At 38.1% G+C, this 19967-nt stretch overlaps 1 protein-coding gene, 1 long non-coding RNA gene and 1 pseudogene across 3 annotated transcripts; 2 read left to right on the forward strand and 1 right to left on the reverse strand.

Moving 5' to 3' along the window:
• The first annotated feature begins 82 nt into the window (after nt 1–82).
• Nucleotides 83–1340, forward strand: LOC148740189 (uncharacterized; annotated as a pseudogene).
• Nucleotides 1341–2531: 1191 nt separating this feature from the next.
• Nucleotides 2532–9364, forward strand: LOC111342156 (uncharacterized). Its single transcript, XM_088748387.1, has 4 exons — nt 2532–2886; nt 3391–4035; nt 4409–4690; nt 8041–9364. The coding sequence occupies exons 1-4, from the start codon at nt 2571–2573 to the stop codon at nt 8508–8510; spliced, it is 1713 nt and encodes a 570-aa protein (XP_088604513.1). The 5' UTR covers nt 2532–2570; the 3' UTR covers nt 8511–9364.
• Nucleotides 9365–12410: 3046 nt separating this feature from the next.
• On the reverse strand, nt 12411–19904 carry LOC148740190 (uncharacterized). 2 transcript variants are annotated; one of them, XR_015996507.1, is made up of 4 exons: nt 18733–19609; nt 18136–18239; nt 14750–16998; nt 12411–13211 (listed from the first exon to the last, which is right to left on the reverse strand). It is a non-coding gene; the product is annotated as an uncharacterized LOC148740190 (long non-coding RNA). The 2 variants fall into 2 exon arrangements; XR_015996506.1 differs by having other exon boundaries at nt 12411–16998; nt 18733–19904.
• Nucleotides 19905–19967: the final 63 nt, after the last annotated feature.

A 19967-nucleotide genomic window follows, 5' to 3' on the forward strand; every position in this document is an offset into this window, starting at 1 on the left:
TAGTTTATCTTGTACAGGAATTTCTTGGAAATTACCCCTTCTTATGTTTTCGATTTTTCCAGGCTCCTTTCGAGTTAGTTTCATGTCGAATTCCCGATCAGAAAAATATTTCTTAAATTTCAATTTAGCATCTACAACACCTCCTTCTGTCAGAGGTGGTTGTGGGTGAAAACAGCTCATGCCTTACACTTTCCGCACCGAAAATTTAATTAGATAACTTGTTGTAGTTTTTCTAAGGGCGGTACTTGTGTACGCCCTTTCTTCTCCGAATTTTCTGTTTATTCTGTTGTTATGTAACAGTCTTCCAAGGCTATTTTCTCTTAAATTCTCTTACATTACTTCAAAACGATCCAGAGACAAGCACTATCTTTTCGCAGCCTCCGCTCATTTCATTCAAACACGACAAAAACATATATAGGAAATTTTTTGGTTAGAAGTCCTTTTCAGACTGATGACCAATCAGGCACTTTTAAATGCACCCGTGCACAATGCAAAGCGTGTCCTTTCATTCACAACACTGATAAAATATCGGGACCCAAACGATCCATTAAGATCACCGATCACTTCACGTGCACCTCCGCCAATGTAATCTATTGCATAACTTGCACTTATTGCAAAAAGATATACATTGGCGAAACAGGCAGAAGACTAGGTGACCGATTCCGAGAACACCTTCGCGACGTGGAAAAGAATGACAAGGACACATCGAAACCAGTCGCTCGACACTTTAATTTACCTAATCATTCTAAGCAACATATGGTAATCTGCGGTCTTTCCTTGCACTTAGGTAGCACGGAAAGCCGTAAAACTCTTGAACAAAAGCTCATCTTTCAAACCGGCGGTCTAAATCCCACAGGGATTAACTAAGTGAGAAAAGATAACGAGGTATGAGGATTGACAGCTTAGTAAGTGTCACCTTTATAAGCTGGCGCCCAGCATTCCCACTCAGTTCTGATCTAGTTCCCGAGGCAATAAGTTGGAAATAGGAAGAACAGAATAAACAAATTGTTAACTGTACGTGGAGTGTTAAATAAAACTCTAACACATCAACCGCTATTGCTGATGTAGGAGCGACACGGAGGGCTTTAGAAGATTGAGATTACAACAAATTACATTATATACATGTACAAAATTGTGTGACGCACGCTACTTTAAAATAAACCACGGGAAACAATCTATCACTGTTAAGTTTAGAAAGTATATATTCTGAATATAACACAATTTTTGACAGTTTGTATTTTGGTGGGTGGCGTGCTAGCCTGTAGAGACACAACTTACGGTGTTTAATTTCAGAGTGACTGAATAACTAGCCATCACTTTAACGCGGACATCCAAACAAATTATACCGCATCACTCAACAGCCGGATAATAGGCTTAAAAAAGGGTGTGAGGCTTTTGCGATAGTCTTATTGGTTCCCGAGAAAATCTATTTTAAAGTTGGACAATAGAAAATACTTCAGTTGTTGTCACGCGCCGGGAAGTCATAGGAAAAATATTTCGAATTTCGTTGAAGCCTCACCCTCTTTTGGTCATTGATATCTGACGAATATTCTAACCAAGTTTCATCAAAATCCAACAAAAATACGTACCCTAATAATTAATTTAATTAGGGATAACTCGCATTACATCAAACCTCGCGTTTTCGCCCCCCCCCCCCCCCCCTAAGAAATTCATAGTTTTCGCGCCTCCGTTAAGCGGGTTCCATGATGCTGTCACGCCACCAACCAATGAAATGCAACTTTGAACTCGCTGGCGAGTCTCGTGAAAAAGAGTTCCTTTAAATTCTTGGAAAAGGTCATTTCGCGATCTCACCTGAGAAACTTGGGAATGGGCTAATCGAGGTCCCAAAACAATCGTCAAGAAAAGCTAAGAGTAAGGTTAGGCTTTTTCGCTTCATCACAGTCTTTTGCCTTCGATCAGCCCAGGCTTTGATAGACTTGCCACAAAAGTGTTAGGTATAAACACTAAATTACGTGTTATTATTGGTCATCGACGTGCTCATATCAGGCTCTAATACTTCTGACAGAATGTTGTACAGTGCGCGAATTCAGTTCGAAATTCCACATTAAACTGAACTATTTCATAATCATCTAGCTTGTTCGATATCAAATAAGAGACACAACAAGTAGCTGATACGGCCTTTCGCTACTTCAGCTAATGCCGCTCTGTGCTATAGAAAGCAAACATTTCCCTACTTAACCGTATCATCACATTTCCTTTGTCACTGATAAATGAATGGTCATGTGAACAGCAGCGGTAAGACGTTATGCACGTGATAACTAATTGTGATATTAGAAAAATTAAACGTTTGAGGAGTTCTTAATTTTGGAAAAATGGAAATTAACGCTGACATTTCCATGCTCTCTTTTCTGGTTACACTGATGTCACGCTAAGACTTGTTTTTGTCAATTTTTGACAAATTTGGCTTATCTGTTTCTCTCTACGCAGGACATTAGTAAGTTGTTATCTGCTTCGGCTTGTTCAAAGAGGATCAAATTATTTTGGCAGATTTCCATTGACCTTCGTCTTCCTGTTTTAAAACGTGACAGACAGACAGAAGAGGCGAGAAAATGGAGTCGAACTCAAAGTCTTCCAAAGCGCATCGCGCTCGTGATCTTCTTCCTTCCTTGAAACCTTCTTATCTATCTCTCAGTTTAGTCTTTGCTTGTATAATTCTTCTGTTGAAGAACGAATCTACAAACCATCGTTTGTTAGCGTTGGAAAAACAGATGAAGGTTTTGTCAACAAAGCAGTGCTGTACTAAGACTGGCTCCGATACAAATCACGACGAAATGTCCGTCAGGCCGCCATTGGATTTTGATCCAATTTTTGCGAGGAAGGTCAAGATTCCTGATGCGACTTCAAAGAAGCATGACTATCCCCCAGGTAGAGAAAAAAAACGTGACTATTTAGAATAAATCTGTTCTTTGATGACACTTAATCCTTCTAAAATCTTTTGATCGCGCGTACTGATGAAGGAAAAAGGTGAATCTGCAATGTCGGGATATTCTTGGAGACAAAGCTAAGACGATCTAGGATATTCTTTTAACTGAGCCTTTTTGATGCTCAAAACTAAATAACGGTCCACTGTTAATTTTCGAAACTTTAATTTTACTAAAGCTGAGGCAAACTCACATGCAACCTTTTTAAGAGGGAAGGCGAGTAGCCTAGTGTGCCAATGGAGTCATGAACTTTTGTTGTCACATAACTTGGCGCGTAACTTGAGCGCAACATCGAGTAAATTAATCTATTATTGATTTGCTTTTGCAAAATGCTGAATAGCCTAGTATGAAAATTGGCTTCGTTCCGTTTTCTCGTCAGCACGAAAAGTTTCTGTAATCAAATATCATTCTAAATAACGAAGGAAAATAACTTTCTTTTTTCCCTCAGGTGAAAGTGAGCGCGACACAATTAGCGACGCCACAAGGAATCGTAGGCAAGTTTCAAATGTCATCTCAATTGATGAGGTACGCAATGAAATCACCAAGCACTTTGAACAACTCATTCCCACTAAGTATTGCAAGTCAACCGAAAAAGTCTGCCCAGCGGGGCCCCCCGGACGCCCTGGTGTCCGAGGTGTAAAAGGAACTCGTGGCAGGAGGGGACCAAAAGGAAAGAGAGGACTTCAAGGTGATATGGGTCCACCAGGTAGACATGGAAAACCGGGGATGACTGGACCTAGTGGACCAAAAGGAGTGAAAGGGGACCGGGGCGAGAGAGGCCCGAAAGGTATGCCAGGACCATCTGGTAGACCTGGACAGTCAATATCAGCCCCACAAGTCATGATATCACCTGATGAGCAGACTCAAGATGAAGGAAGCAATGCAATGTTTTACTGCACGATTTCTGGGAACCCACGTCCCCAGTTCGAATGGAGATTCAAGAGCAAGAAGCTTGTATCTGGATTAAAACACTTGATTCAAGATGGCAAATTGACAATTAAACGTTTGAACTACAGTGATGCTGGACCTTACTCTTGTGTCGCGACGAATGTTCTTGGATCGCACAAAAGTTCTAGAAATTTAACCGTTCGAGGTGAGAACACAATTCGTAAAAGCTGGTTTGGAAGGTATTTCAATTTTCATTTCACGAAGGAGTCTTTTCTCACATTGTCATTTCTTTAGTCACGAATATCAGTCAAAACTGTTTTAAGCCGTAGCTGTTTTTCAAATACCGCCTTAAAAATGTCTAAACCAGACCACTAAGGACATATCGTCGAGATAAAATACCCTGGCCTGTTTATATTCCTCTACCCCCCCCCCCCCCCCCAAAATAAAAATAAATATAAAAACCAGAAAGAGTATTTTCCCATAACACTATTACTTTTGGATCACAAAGTAATCAATGAAAGTGTCTCGCGTTATGTTGCATTCATACTTCACCGTCATCCTTTGCTGGCTTGATACAGGTCTCCCTATTTTCACTGTGGTACCTCCATCCCTCGCCACACCAAAGGAGCTCTCTACCTTCCAACAGGCCTGTCAAGCTGAAGGGATTCCAACTCCTGTAGTAACCTGGCGCAGATTAGGAACGTCTCTACCAGCAGGGAAGACTGTTACAAATGATGGAAGTCTGACGATCAATAACATTTGCCCCGCTGACAGTGGACTGTATGAATGTAAAGCCACAAACAGTTTGGGTACAAAGAAAGCCTCCATCAACGTGGTAGTACAGCAACAACCAGCTAAAGGTTTGATTTTGTAATTTTATCATGCCAATTGACCGAGAACACGTCAATAAGATTTCAGTGGGAAAGTTGAAATTTAATGGATTGACAAGAAAGTCGCGAAAGCAAAACGAAAGAAAATGGTAAATGGATTACGACAAATTAACAATGTCTTAATTCAAAGTTTGAGTGAGAGCGCAAAGTAAAAAAGCACCATACAAGGCACAAACAATTGGAAGTCTTGAGCTTCCAAAAACTGTAATGACGATGCTTTTTAAAAAGTATCAACCGGAGTCCCTGAAAAAAATTCACGAGCAGCTTTGCGCATTAGATACTAAGAAAGACAGGAAAAGGTTACAAGCGCAGTATCATTCGTGTAATTGTAACTGCTTTTAACCGATACATGGCTGAGGAAGAGTACAAACATTCTGTCATTGGTGGCAAAAAGTTAAAAAGCTCGTATAAATTTTTAAGGGAAAAGCTCGACTACTCCGGCAGCAGGGCAAAGAACAGGCGGCCAAACCAATGCGTTATGACGCGAAATATAAACAACTGAGGCAAAAAACAGGCACATCTTTTTGCTTGTATATTATTAGCAAGTAATCACGTGATATACCTCGTGAAAGTTTGGGTGAATCAGCGCTGGTTGATTTTCGGATGACTACAAATTGCACTCGCTCTATGGACACTTTTTACTTGGTTAACCTTTGAAAAATTTACCCCTACTGATTTATGCCAAATTCCACTCGTGACCATGTGATTACTTATACTAATAATATACATAAAAAAATTACGCCCTTCTGATTGGCTGAAAACGAGGTCATTTATCATGTTACACGAGTGCAAAGTTTTAACACGAGTGCAAAACTATGAATAGCTTGTGCGCGCTCTCATGATTTCGCCTGTCTTTACTTTCTGTAATGCTTTTTCATGCTTTCTAGGTGATGCTTTTTCATACTTGCTAATTTTTTGGACTATCATTGAAAAATTTACTCGTGCTTATTAGCAACAAATTGCGCTCAAAATCATGATACCACCTGTACACATTGCACTCCACTCAGTTTAGTTACCATAAATAATGCGCCTGTTTAAGACCGGTGGTTGTAATAAATTTGACAGTTATCTTTTTTTCATCAAAAAAACTATGTACTAATTATCTTCACATGAACACCTGAGCTTCTGGATAGTGCAACGGTATAAAGAGAAAACGCTTACAATCTGCTATCATCCTTAACATTTTCTCCTAAAGCTATATTAATTTCTTTTCAATAAATCACGACTGCTGGCACAAGTTCGGGCTGGCACCACCTTCCTAGCGTAATCAGTGACGCAATCGAGTTCCAAACAAGTAGTTACGTCACACAGCTGGGCATGTCATTTATTTGCTAAGCTGATAAACTCTCCTGAAAAATTTCAAAATCCAACAATAAACCGATGAATTAAATAGACTTGACCATGAAAGGACCAACATCTCCTTTTGTAAAAATAATTGTCATACGACCAGTCCGTCCCCGCTTGCGCAATCCCATACAAAACGTTAGTGAAAGCTGACGTATGTAGGGCTAAACGGTCAATAATTAGTTCTTATTAACCGAGCGGGAGGTCTTTATGGGAGAATCTTGACCGAAGTCCCCAGTACAGACCGAACGCAGTGAGGTCTGTACTAGCGACCGAGGTCAAGATTCTTCCATACAGAACGACCTAGCTCGATTAATAAGATGTTTATTATATGGCTGTGTCTTATCTGCCAATTTTTTATATTCTTTGTACCTTTTTTTTCTAGACCGGTCTAGATGCCGGTCTAGATGGGATAATCTAGACCGCTTTCAATATTGATTTCAGCCAATCAAATTCGTGAATTCGGTAGTTCCCAGTCCTTGTGATACACAGCCATATATTAAGTACATATAAAGCACCAGCTTTTTTTACAACACTTAAGCGCTGGTTAGTTCAAAGGTCTGAAAGAAAAAGAATAACGCGTACAATCTTTATTTACAAGCACAATGAACATAAGGTCGCAATAATAGCAAGTATGATAGATGTTGAAAGAAATATACAACTTTTTTGAAAGACATGTTTCGGCATGGATATGCCATCTTCAGTCAATGAGTAACTGAGTGTGAACAATTATATAGTATACAAGCAGATGAGTAAATTATTTACAATATGATGTAATAAAAAAGCGGGTACTAATTACAACGTGACACCAAAACATCAAAGGTGTAAACTAGAACGCTAGAAAAGTGTGTAATGGTGTAATTGTTTGTCAATCAGGTTTGATCTTATTTAAATAAAAGGTTTCTTTGAGTTTTAAATCACTTGAGTTGTTAGCAGAATCCAGAATACTAAAACAAGAAGGGGAGCATTTGTTCTTACAAGAAGGAGATGTGTTGAAATGCTTAAAAATATGCGATTTTTTATCGCTTTCCGTGTGCTCCTTTATCCTAGTAGAAAAGTGGCGAGTAGTTTCGCCAATATAACGGGAATTACATCCTGCACAAGAAAATTGGTAAACTACCATGGATTTTAGAGCATCGGGAGTACGATCTTTAACACTAAACATGTTTTTAATTTTAAAAAAAGTGGAAACTAGTTTGATTTTTCGGTCCGGTTTGCAAAAGCGCTTAGTGAGTTGTCGGAGTTTCAGGTTCGCTATTTTAGAATAATAGCCGACAAAAGGGAATTTAAAGTAACGTGTATTATTGTCATAATTAATGTTCCGGCTTTTTTGAGAGGAAGACCCGTCAAGATACCGCTTGAAAGTTCTGTCAATAATATGCGAAGGAAAAGAATTACGTCAGTTTAAAGTGTCGGAAAGTTTATTAAGATCGATTTGAAGGCCGGAAGAGGTGTTGTTGATTTTGTAGATTTGGTCAATTAAAGTTCGGATAAGGCCAATTTTATAGCACGATGGAATAAAACTAAAGAAATTTGTTAGGAGACCAGTGTAGGTTTTTTTTTATGAAAAACTGAAAAAATACAATCACTCGAAGAGTTGTCAATAATTTTTATAGAAATAAGATGAAACCTGAACTTAGCAATCAATTACAGCATTACAACACTTTTCTAGCGCTCTAGTTTGCACCTTTGATGTTTTGATGTCACGTTGTAATTAGTACCCGCTTTTGTATTACATCATATTGTAAATAATTTACTCATCTACTTGCATACTATATAATTATGTATGATGCACGATCCTCGCAGTAGAGAAAATACTATATAATTGCTCACACTCAGTTACTCATTGAATGAAGATGGCATATGCATGCCGAAACATGTCTTTCAAAAAACTTGTATATTTCTTACAATGAACATACTTAAAAATATCATTCTTACCGTTTGCTTCTGAATCTGTATTAATTTCTTTTCAATAGGTTATGATTGTTGGCGCAGCAGATCTAAAAGTCCAAGTCAGGGCTGGTACCACAACCATGGTAATATTGATGCAATCGATTTCCAAACAAGTAGTGACGTCACACTGCTGGGATACCGTCTGTGGGGAGTCACAAGCGGTTCCACCACTTTCCAGGTCACCATCCGATTGTATCGTGGAAGTTCCTTGATCGCAGAAAAGACTGGATCCTACTACACCACATCCTCAGTTAAGACGTTTGAGGTCCGTTTTTCTTCAGGGATTTCTCTTCGTGCAGGTGTAGTATACACAGCAACATCTAAACTAACCACAACCGGTAGTCTCACTCATGCTCACTCGGATGGAATGTCAAGCACTTCATGTTCTGGTATCACTGTTACGTTTATGAAATCTGCCAAAGGTAATAATGGATCAAATGTATCCGGAGGCCAAATGCCAGCGCTGATCTTGAGTTCCAGTCCGCATTGCTAAAAGGAAATACCACAGTTCTCATTCACAATATTGATTTTGTGTATTTTTTAATCAGTTTGACTTGTTCCACCCTTTACCAGTAGCATCAATAACTTATCTAGCAAAAACTGATGACAACTTAATTCACGTGCGGGGTGAAGGAGTAAATCTAAATACATGTACCTCAAAAGGCATATTGAGCTGATGCACTGTCTAGATATCCACTATGTTGCAGCGATAGAGAGGTCATCAACACTTGAAAATTGTGCATTGTCACAAGCATTGGCGAACTTGCATCAGCTTACGCTATTTCTGGCAGTATGTAGTTCAGCACATGAATTTAGTTTGAACTCCACGAAGGAGTTTCTCATAATTGTCTGGTTTCTTAAATACTATATGAACGACAAAACAGCTCGCAGAGCCACATTGCTCAGTCTATAAATTTTTTCTGATCATAATTACTTGTGGTACATAGTACTAAAGGCTTTTTTTACTTGTAAATTTACTGTTAAGTGGCAACAGCTCTGTCGAAAATGAGGTTCACAGTCACGCTACATCAATTTTGATCAATCATGGACAAACCTTGGGAGATTCGCTAATACTTTACTTTCCAAAGAGAATATTAAAGTTGAAAACCAATCAACTTTATTCGTTAAAACAGTACAGGCTACGTTTGACGGCATAAGTATGTTTTGAGCCCAACTCAGAGTCATTTAAGCCTTAGCAGCTAAGCGAGGGTTAAGATGACTCTGAGTGACTGGCGCCCAAAATGTATTCATGCCCAAGGATATAAGCTGTATTGCACTTATTATCACAATACCCCGCAAAGTGATCTTGATGGTGATTGAACTCAATCTTTTATCAGTTTATGAAAAGTGGTTCTTTATGCATTTGACCTTTGGATAAAACCATGAAATGAATGTTAATATATCTTAGTTATCTACTTAGACGGGTTCCGAGAGGGTCAAATGTTTTTTGTAGATTTTCATCGACCTCAGCCATCAATTAAAAACGCAACAGAGTCAGAAGAGACGAGAAAATGGAGTTCAACTTAAAATCCTCGTATGCAATCGCATTGGTCTCGCCATTTTCTTCCGTCTCTCAGTTTAATTAGTCTCTCGAGGAACGAATCTACAACAATCATTTGTTAGCGTTGACAAAACAGACAACGGTTTTGTAACAAAACAGTACAATCCTGTGCCACGAGAAACATCGATATTCCTGTTGCAAAGGAGAATGATCATACCTGAGACCATTACTAATTTGGAAGATTGGTTTTACGAGCGGCAAAAATAAAGCCATAAACATCACATGATTATATCAAGTTACATCACGTCTTCAAACAAGACTCAGTGTTCGAAAACGTGATATAACATATAAACTTTTACGGCATTTTTTATCATCGCAAATAAATTGTCGCAAAATGATTTTGTGGCAAACTATTTGTGATATTTTCTTTCTGTGTTCATTTTTACAAATTGAGCAATATTCCTAATATACGAAAACAATAAACCCACAAAATATCTGATGAGGTTATTGCGAGGTAAATACATTTTTTCCCTTCAGAGCTGCAGAAGTGCGTACAGAATTTTTAAAAACTCGATTGTGGTATGCTAATTGGCTGTAGTGCTGCCATGCTAACCTTATATGCCTGGCCTGAAAATATAATCGCAACTTATCGACAACGATATTGGTGCCTTTTGATACAATTTCATCGGGGTCACTCGCAAACCTGTTGTTGTATCCATCCATCAAAGAGTCAGTGTTTGAAATGCATAACTATTTCGAACCAACTTACCTTCGTCCAAAATATCGGCTGGGCCAAATCAATGATCATATCTCCTTTCAAAGGACTCTCACTCTCTATTTGAACATCAGGATGGAAAAACATTCCAAGTGGTACTTGGAATGTTTAACTGCTCCATTTGCAGCAGTTAAAGAAATATGATCGATCTCCTTAAAGACCTAACTAAGACGTACGGGCTAGGAAAGTTTGGTTCGAAATTAAACTCAACCGCTCAATGTTTTCCGAAAGTTCCTGTCATACGAAAACTGGCCCCAAGGTATGAAGCTCAACTCATTCCCATTAATTATACTCCATTCGATCTTAAATAACACGCTGAAATGATGAAAAATTAATGAGTATCATTTCAGATGAAATGACATTCAACTACCTTTGCATCAGAAGCTACCAGAATTGAAATTAATTTTGAAAATATTTTACCCTCAAGAACCCGCTAAACACGCCAATACTAAATGGAACGACTAGACCACATTGTAAGCTGCATCGGGTTCTATGTGTCTTCACCTCAACACACAACCTTTATAATCATGTGGACTCAATTCCGACCCGGCGCCCTTGTTTAATTTGCATATCTCAGCCTACATTTTGGACAAAGTGATTGATGCTCAAAAGAGTTTCGTATTAACTGCAAACCGTTCTTAATGGATCAATGCTACGTCAAAAAAAAAGAACGATTAGAATTAATCGAACAAACTTACACTTATTCAAAAAATAGAGATCAATCACCGACTTGTTTTTCTTTTCAAGCGGTCCTGATAAGACTGCGATATACAACATCTAAAACAGAGATTGCCATCATCTCACGCGAAGTGGCAGATGTTTTAATTAAGGTCTGACGTTTTTCTTCTTGTGAAAAATTAAAACGTCTATTTTCCAGCAATAAACAACAACTATTCGATGTTATCGCTAAAATTGCTTTCGGAGCGTTGCTCTCTTTCCGAAAACAATTCGAAACACTGAGACTAAGAACCAACCCGACCTTTCTATAATTAATAATTTTTATTCAACCAGAATTAAAAATGTGACGAAGAGATGAAAAAAATTGATTAAAGTAAACACCAAACAATACTGTTAAAGGATGGAAAATTGATCAAATTTCAGAAAGAAAGTATCATAACATACTTCAAGCTATTTGTCTCATTAAAAAGCACCTAGCCCCTAAATTTTTTTTCCTTTAAAAAAATCTTCATGCTTTGATGAGTATGTCTTCGACAAATTTTTGGATTTGGTCAAATCCTTAAATTTTTGTACCCCTTTGAAGTACGGAAAATCGCATTAGAATCACCGCCGTTTTGACTCACGACCGCGTTTCAAGGATCAAGAGTCTGGCGACTAATGTGACGTCACTTAGAGAACCCAATGATCTGTATTTCGCGCCATTTTGCACAGTTTACTGGTTATGTTTGGAAGGTTAGATCGATATTGGTCGCAAATATGCCGCAGAATGAATCTAGTGCTAGAAAGGCTTTCGCAGGTCGACGACTGGCCGAGAATTCCTTGAGCGTCTTCTCGAAGTGACGTCACAAGTCTACTCTGCCCAGATCCCCATTTGCGCGGTCGTAGTCCAGTCGGATCTCGACTTCAACAGGGCATAAAAAAATGAGGATTTAACCAAATCTAACAATTTTTTCCAAGAAATACTCACCAAAGCAGGAAGATTTTTTTAAGTGAAAAAAAAAAAAAAAATCTAGGGGTCAGGTGTACTTAAAGACGCCTTTTGATAACATTTAGCTCTCAAGAAGCCTTACCCTGTAAAAACTCCACAAATAAATGAGAATGACTAAGGCAGGGTACGAAACCACGACGTAATCTGAATTGGGTTCTAAGTATTACCATCTCGACAATGCCAAACATATGCATAGTCGAAGATATTAATTAGATTAATTGTTATTAATTTATAAGGAACAAAAAAATTAGCAGTTAGGAGCACAAAATCTACTATTTTCAACCGTTAGTCCTAAAGAGAAAAGTTGAAAACATTCCCCATTTACGATGTGTCATTTTGGAACTGTGAAAATTTTAAACTGATATGGGTCTTATTTTGCGGCTAATGTGTGGTTACGACGCTGTCTACTCCAACAAAGGGGCTGACCATTTAACTTTTGAGGGGGGGGGGGTGGCTGATTTCTGGTCGTCAAGAGATTTTTTTCTAGCAATCTGCTAGGAAGGATATTTTTTCTCTCCTGATTTCTCTGCAGGATTTTTTCCTCAAAAAAGGGTCATGTGTTTAGATATACAAAATATATTTCCATTTACATTGTGGTCACTGCAGCAATAGTTCTAATATAGCTATTTTTTCATTCTTTACAGTCATTTTATATTACGTCAAATAAAGTGATACACAACAGGCAGATGTGAAAACGTTTAGTTTCTTAATTAACAAAAAAAAAAGCCAAAAATAGCAGAAAATAGTTTAGAAATGCTCATAGCATGGTAAATGCTACTGGAATCATTAGTTGCAATATAAAAGTGGACTAAAATATTCAAAACAAATGTGAAAGCAAAATTGAAGTTAGTTGATTACGATAGCTCTAATACTATTTGCTCAGCCTTTTTTCATTCCACTTCTACATTGAGTACCTCAAAGTTGAACATAAAAGCAATGTGATGGTTTGCGACATTTTATTTTTATTTCTTACAGCAACGCAAGAATTTTTTTTCTGTTACATTTGGGCTGTATGCGATTGTTTTCTTCCAACAAGCGCTTGCAGGAAATTTTTTTTCAAAATTACTCACCCCCCCTCCCCCTCAAGAGCTAAATGGTCGGCCCCGAAACAAAGACATTTGACTTAGGTCACGGAATCATATTTTGCCAAGCGGACGTGTCTTCTTTTCGCGCGTGGGATGAGTTGACAGAGAGGTGACCTGTTTCTTTTAGGATCTTAAGTTTCGTTATCAGGTTTTGACTGGTGGCTGTCCTGAAAGGCATAATTTAATTTAGTTAACATCGAGCTGGGGAGAAGAAGCCAACTGAAATATGTAAAGCAAGAATTAAAATCGGAGAAGAACACCGCTCTTTTTCAGCAAGCATATTCAAGAGAAATGTGATTAAAAAAGTTCAAGCTAGAGCTATTTTACCTGAAACTATACCGCCACTTGAAAATCAGCAAGAACTGAACAGAAAATTACATCATATCAAGAAACTCTGGTACTGCGTCAGTGGGAATAACAAGGTAATTTAGGTTTTATCAACTAAGTTGATCAAATGTAAATTGGCCAAATTGTAAAAAAAGTTTCAAAGTTGACATTTCGGGCGTTAGCCCTTCGTCTGAGCGAATTGTTAACTTGATTAGGAATTACCCTAGTCGCTCTCCTCTAATGATAAGAGAATTATTAATTCAAGTATTTTTAACTTTTTTTTTAAACTAGCACGGACAGACATTTTAAAACAGTTCCTGAAATATAGACAACATTTGAATCGTTAGCCGTAAAATCCATTCCCTCATTGTGACCTTCACAGTCGTTATCCCAAAGTATCAATCCTGATATGTTTTTTTGCATGAAAATATCGAAGGGCTGCAGCCAGCTGGATAAAACATGGTGAAAAAAATTTAAGAACGATGTCTGGATAAAACGATTAAAAAATTACGAGCTTTGACCGCCTGAACTGCAGCCTTCGACGGGCAAGCCGGAAGAATAACAAGAAACGGAAAAGCGCATTTTTATTCAAATTTTGACTTCCTTCTTAATTTTTGGCGAAACATCTGTTTGGTCACCCATTTAACCTGACTAGCTCTTAAATTCATAGTGGCAGTTTATTATCCTTTTTTCCTGTACATGCAGAATGTGGAAATAAGCCCTGAAAGGTACGAGTAACTACCCTGTGACCAAAGCTTTAAGCGGAAAATTCAGCACACATAGTATCGAACGTTGCTTGTTTGCGGACGTTTTCTAATTATGTATTTTTTCCGTTTTCCTAATTTAAGAGATGATAAAGGTAAATAGACCAAACAGGTGTTTCGTCAAGTGAAAACTACTCCACGTCTAAGCTTTGGGCGTGCATATGTTTTCATGTAGAGAATTTTTTAGCGATTTAACAAAGATTATTCGATTAATTATAATTTCTTCTCAGTGATGTCTCGATCTCTAGTACTAACTGTAAGCATTGTAATGGAATATGAGTATGGAATATGGAATATGGAATATGGAATTCTTTTTTTCCCTCAATTTATAATCCTGTCCCGTACGGCGGGATTGCTAGTTTAAAAGGTTTCAAAAGGAGATGGGGAAGGTGTTGTTTTTTAAGGGACAAAATTTCCTTTTTCTCAATTACCCATGAACGGGTTTTCGCCATGAAAATGTTTCACTTGATACTTTTTATTCTCTTGTCATTCATTTTGTTCAGACTGTTAAATCTGCAAGTCCACCTTAGCTCTCTTGTTTTGCATGATAATGTATCTCCAAATTATGTAAAGCATGTTTTTATTTGCATGTTTATTAAACATAAGTTTTTAACCTTTTCAGCCTTCCATGCTCTTTCATGATGACTTTTCCAAAACTCCACTCTTCGCATCAATCATTAGTCAATGAAAATGTTCATGATGTTGTTGTTGTTGTTGTTTTTTTCAGGAGTCACAAATTTCATTTGATGCTTCTCATGGTAAAGGTAACGAATCTGATCCAACCGACGCGTCGGCCGACACACTACCGACACACCACCGATGCTGTACAAACAGCCGCTGTCGAACCTGGCTTTTCGAACCTGGTTTTTCGAAGGTTCCAACATCCCGCTGAGTACGTGGCTTCATCTAATGTTCCTGTGGGCTATCAAGGCTTCTGGAAGTAACATCGCCAGACTGACTAGCCTTTCAAAGCCTACAGTGATCCGTGCGCTGAGCGACTTACGAACGGTATGTTCGACGAAAATTATGAACGCTGACATGAAGATCGGAGGTGTAGGAAAAACAGTGGAGATCGACGAGTCGAAGTTTGGAGCCAAGCGAAAGTACCAGCGAGGCAGAGTCTTTCTATAAGGTCCGGCCAACGTGTCGGCCGTCGCGTCGGTTGGATCAGATTCGTTACCTTACCCCTTCTCATGATCATGGCTGGTCGACAGGCTTCACTCTTCCCCGTACTGTTTTTCGTTTCTCAAATGTTCGGTGGCATTGCCAGTCAGCAGTCATGTCTTTTCTTTTCTTGCTTGCCTGCATGTTAATCTTTCTCAAAGCACTAAGAAATATCACTCCAAGGTTTCCATCAGAATAATACACCACCTAGACAGAAACAATATAGGCACTGAATAACATCAAAACCATTATTATAGACATTCATAGTTACTTGTATTGTACTACATACAGTGGATAAAAACATACATGTAGATGCCATCAAATGAGACATTCAGTTTTTATTGTAGCTTCTAGTTAAGACTGAAATATTTAAGACAACCACTTACAGTAATGATTCAAATACATGTAGTATGAAAAATACTTTTGGCCTCATTGTAGAATAGGTAACAACAATATTCCTTTGCTTGCTTTAAGTAGTTGAATAAAGACTCAATTGATCATGTTAAGTTCATTATAATTTCCACTTTTGTGTGCAAATGAGACCCACATGAAAAAAATTACCATACATTCATCACTAGATAGATAAGCCAAGCTCCTTTCCTGTTTCAGGCAAGGCAAGCAGTGATCACAACATTTATTCACTGAAAAAATATGAAAACAAAGAACCAAAATTTTTCATGTGACCTTACTCTGTCAGTGCCTGGCAATCACCTGTAAAAATTAGACTTCCACAGAGTCCCAGCTTAAAATAGGTGAACCTTTTGTCTGCTCTAGAGAACTAAAGTTCCAAAATTATTGTCCTCTGGTTACAAATTAGGATATTATCAATCAAAATACGGACTTGTTTATGTGTAATTACATTACCATTTTAGTGCCCAGGAAACACCTGAGGATAAAATTCACACAGAGTCACAGCTTGAAAAGCTGAGTTCCTCTGCTGTTTCAGGCAGGCCAAACAGTGATATCAACAGTTTCTCGTGCTCGTAAAACTAATTTCAAAAATGGTTCAAGTCAAATTAATAACATTTTAGTGCCCTAGAAACACCTGAGGATAAATTTCCCACAGAGTCACAGCTTGAAGAGACAGGTTCCTCTGCTGTTTCAGGCAGGCCAAACAGTGATACCAACAGTCTTTTACTCGACACAAATTAAATTCAATAATGGCACATGTGGAATTAATAACACTTTAGTGCCCAAGAAACACCTGAGGATAAATTTCCCACAGAGTCACAGCTTGAAAAGCCAGGTTCCTCTGCTGTTTCAGGCAGGTCAAACAGTGATACCAACAGTCTTTTACTTGACACAAATTAAATTCAATAATGGCTCATGTGTAATTAATAACACTTTAGTGCCCAAGAAACACCTGAGGATAAATTTCCCACAGAGTCACAGCCTGAAAACCTAGTTTCCTCTGCTGTTTCAGGCAGGCCAAATGGTGATACCAACAATCTTTTACTTACTACAAACTAATTCCTATAATTAGTTTGAAAGGGAAATTTTACCATTTTAGTGCCCAAGGAACACAGAGCTGCAGTTTGAAAAGCACAGTTCCTCTGCTGTTCCAGGCATGTCAAACACTTACCAAAGTTTCCAGTTCAAATATTTTGTTCCCAAAAAGCACCTGGAGATGTCATTTCTCACAGAGTCACAGCTCAAAATAGCCAAGTTTCTCTGTTACTTGATGAAGGCCAGACAGTAACTGAAATTGAAAAGGACAATTATATACACTGACAGGGAATTATTTGAATGGTGCAAAAGTAGTAGCTACATGTAGTGGCCCATTCCATAGAAAAGAAAAAAAAAAACTCAAAAAGAAGCCCATTTAATGATCTGAATCATTAACTGCTCTCTGTCAACTGTTCAAGAGTTTACTTGCTCAAGTTATCTTTTGGATCAGACATAATTTCTTGATTAAGGTTTTGACTTCAAATAGTATCCACATGTATCCATCCAAAGAGGAAGGCTGTTAAATATACAAAGGGGAATGGTATCTCAAATGCTAAAATTTGTTAAGGAACAAAGTGGATATTCCAAGGGGTAAGTGGCTCACACCAAAAACCTTCTGAAGGGGATATGGGGATGCCTGTTTTCTAGAAACATTGACACTGCTTAGCCTCAAGTTTTGTTTGTTTAGTTTTTGTTTTTTTTGGAAAAAAATGTTCAAATTACCCTTAATTTGTAATCCATTGAGCTAACCGCCTCCCGGTTAGCTCAATGGATAGAGCACTGGACTGTTGTGCGGGAGGTCGAGGGTTCGAGCCCCACCCGGACCAACACTCAGGGTCTTAAAATAATTGAGAAGAATTTGCTGCCTTTCTATAATATCAAGAAATGGTTAGATATTCTAGTCTTCTCGGATAGGGACGAATAAATGGAGGTCCCGTCTCCTGCAGGGTTGGGGTAGGAGACGTTAATTTCCCACACACGAGATTACTGTGTGATGGATGTCCTCCCCTGGGGTGGGATGGGTGGGAGGGTGGACTAGCACGAATGGTTCCTATGTTCCTTTCTAGTCCTTCCCCACTGCAAAACTTAATGCAGTGAAAATGGACTAAATTAAACTAAATTAAATTAAACTAAATTAAATTAAATAAAATAAATTAAATTAATGTATGACATAACAAACAGAGTTCAACACTGAGTCCCATGCCCAGCTAGCACAAAATTTTCTTCAGTGACTTTTGCAAGAAGCGTGTATAGTCAAATGTAACTAAGAAAAAAATAAAAGTAAAATGATAATTTACAAAAATTAATTTTACTAAAATATGACCTAAACCTGAAAAGGTTAATTAAAAGTAATTTTTTATGTAAAGCATAATCCAATCTGAAGTGCAACCTTTAAAGTTAGCTTTGTAATGTTTGCCATCAACAGTGAAGCCTTCTTCTTTCAGAACTTTATTCTCCTCATTTAGCCAAACAATCAATTTCTTCACCTTGCTCCTGAGAAAAGTAAAAAAAAAGTCTAAGAGCCTGATTACATGAGCCGGGCTGATTTCTTTTGTTTTGGTGTTCGCCAAAGCGTGAAAACAAAAGAAATCAGCCCGGCTCATGTAATCAGGCCCTAAGAGTAAGTCTACGTTTGAGTTTGGATTATCAATTAACAGTTACCCATTACCTGTGATAGGGAATGATAAAGAAGTTATATCCACAGTGTAGTAAAATCAAACTCTTCTAACTTTTTCTCAGCACAATTAGCAATCGCAATTGGATAAACAGCCAAAGCTAGCATTCTATTAAGAACCACAGAGCCCTTTGCCAGTTGTGATAGCTAAATCAATTGGAACAATTCCAATTCTCTCCCTGCAGTACAAACAAACAGTGTTATCACTATCAGCAGCAGCATCATGCAGTACATGTATGTGCACAAATTGAAAGTGGATTTAAATGTTCATCTTAGATTCAGCTATTTAGATAACCCAAAAATTTTCCTTACCTGCAAGAGGTCTTCCTGCTCGTTTCATGAATAAACGAGGTCCTATCGATTTATCCAACTTCAGCAGATCTTTAAGCGGTCGCTTTATATCTGAAAAGAGACAGGCACGACCACTGTGTCGGCTACTGTAGCAGGCGTAGATAGTGGCGTCTCCAATCCAAGCGATCCAAGCTGTCTTGAGCTGCCGCGAAAATTCGATCTTCTAGCCATTTCCGAGTCAAACTGGTGAAAATTTAATAATTCCCTCACCAATCTAAATTGATCTGAAGCAACCACTAGCTATTCAACGAGATTTTTTCGTCGTAACGCTCTTCTAATTATTCTGAAGAGGGCTGAAACATTAACAGTTTCCTTCTTTGTCGACGAACCAAACCACGGTGGGTCGACTTGTCCACCATTTCCATCGACCAGATCGCGGACGCATACTTCTGCAATGTTCTCAGTCACTCCTCATGAACTCTCTTGATTTACAAAACCAGTCGTTTGATACAGTGTACCAAATTTTGCCTGGATCGAGCGAAAGTCCGAAAATTGGGCGAAGAGGATCTAGCTTCGCCGCCATATCTCGTTCGCGCCAATTTTTTTATTACGCGCGACGAAGCACTTTGTTATGTATAAAGTGTAATTAGAGTCGACAACAAACCAATTATGGATACATGATCTGGTTTTCATTTGTACAGCGCACTCAAGATATACTTAGCACCTTCATCCACCGCAAACTGTGCAGTCATGACAGATCTGTAATTTTGCTAATTCGATTTTCTTGACTACCCCGGAAATTAGAACCCATACCCAGCTGTGAATTTCAAAGTTGCATAAAGCTCGTCATGTTGATGTAACACTCAGTTTTATAATTAACAATTCTCATTGATATCTAAGAATGATTCGTGTTCTGCTCGTTTACGAAAATACAACCTTTTGCAAATACTGATGGGTATTTTGAAGACTGAATTTTTTAACACATTGAAAGCATCGCTCTATTTCTTATATTTTTATACCTATTTTTCTTGATAGAAAGTTTAGCGACTTGTAAGTTGCATATGTTTTCTAAAATAAGACTTTTGTCATAAACAGTCTGTAGAGTGAAAATTAAGGTTGAGTGATTACTATATATTTGTATGTTCCTTGCAAACTACGAATATATAACATGAATAAAACAAATATTTTCTTAAGCATTTTTATTTGTTTGTTCGTCTGTTCGTTTGGTAGCGGCGTTGAAGTGTTATGTCGGGCCC

This window comes from Stylophora pistillata, chromosome 2, assembly GCF_964205215.1.
Source record: "Stylophora pistillata chromosome 2, jaStyPist1.2, whole genome shotgun sequence".
In the NCBI taxonomy this organism is placed as follows: domain Eukaryota; kingdom Metazoa; phylum Cnidaria; class Anthozoa; order Scleractinia; family Pocilloporidae; genus Stylophora; species Stylophora pistillata.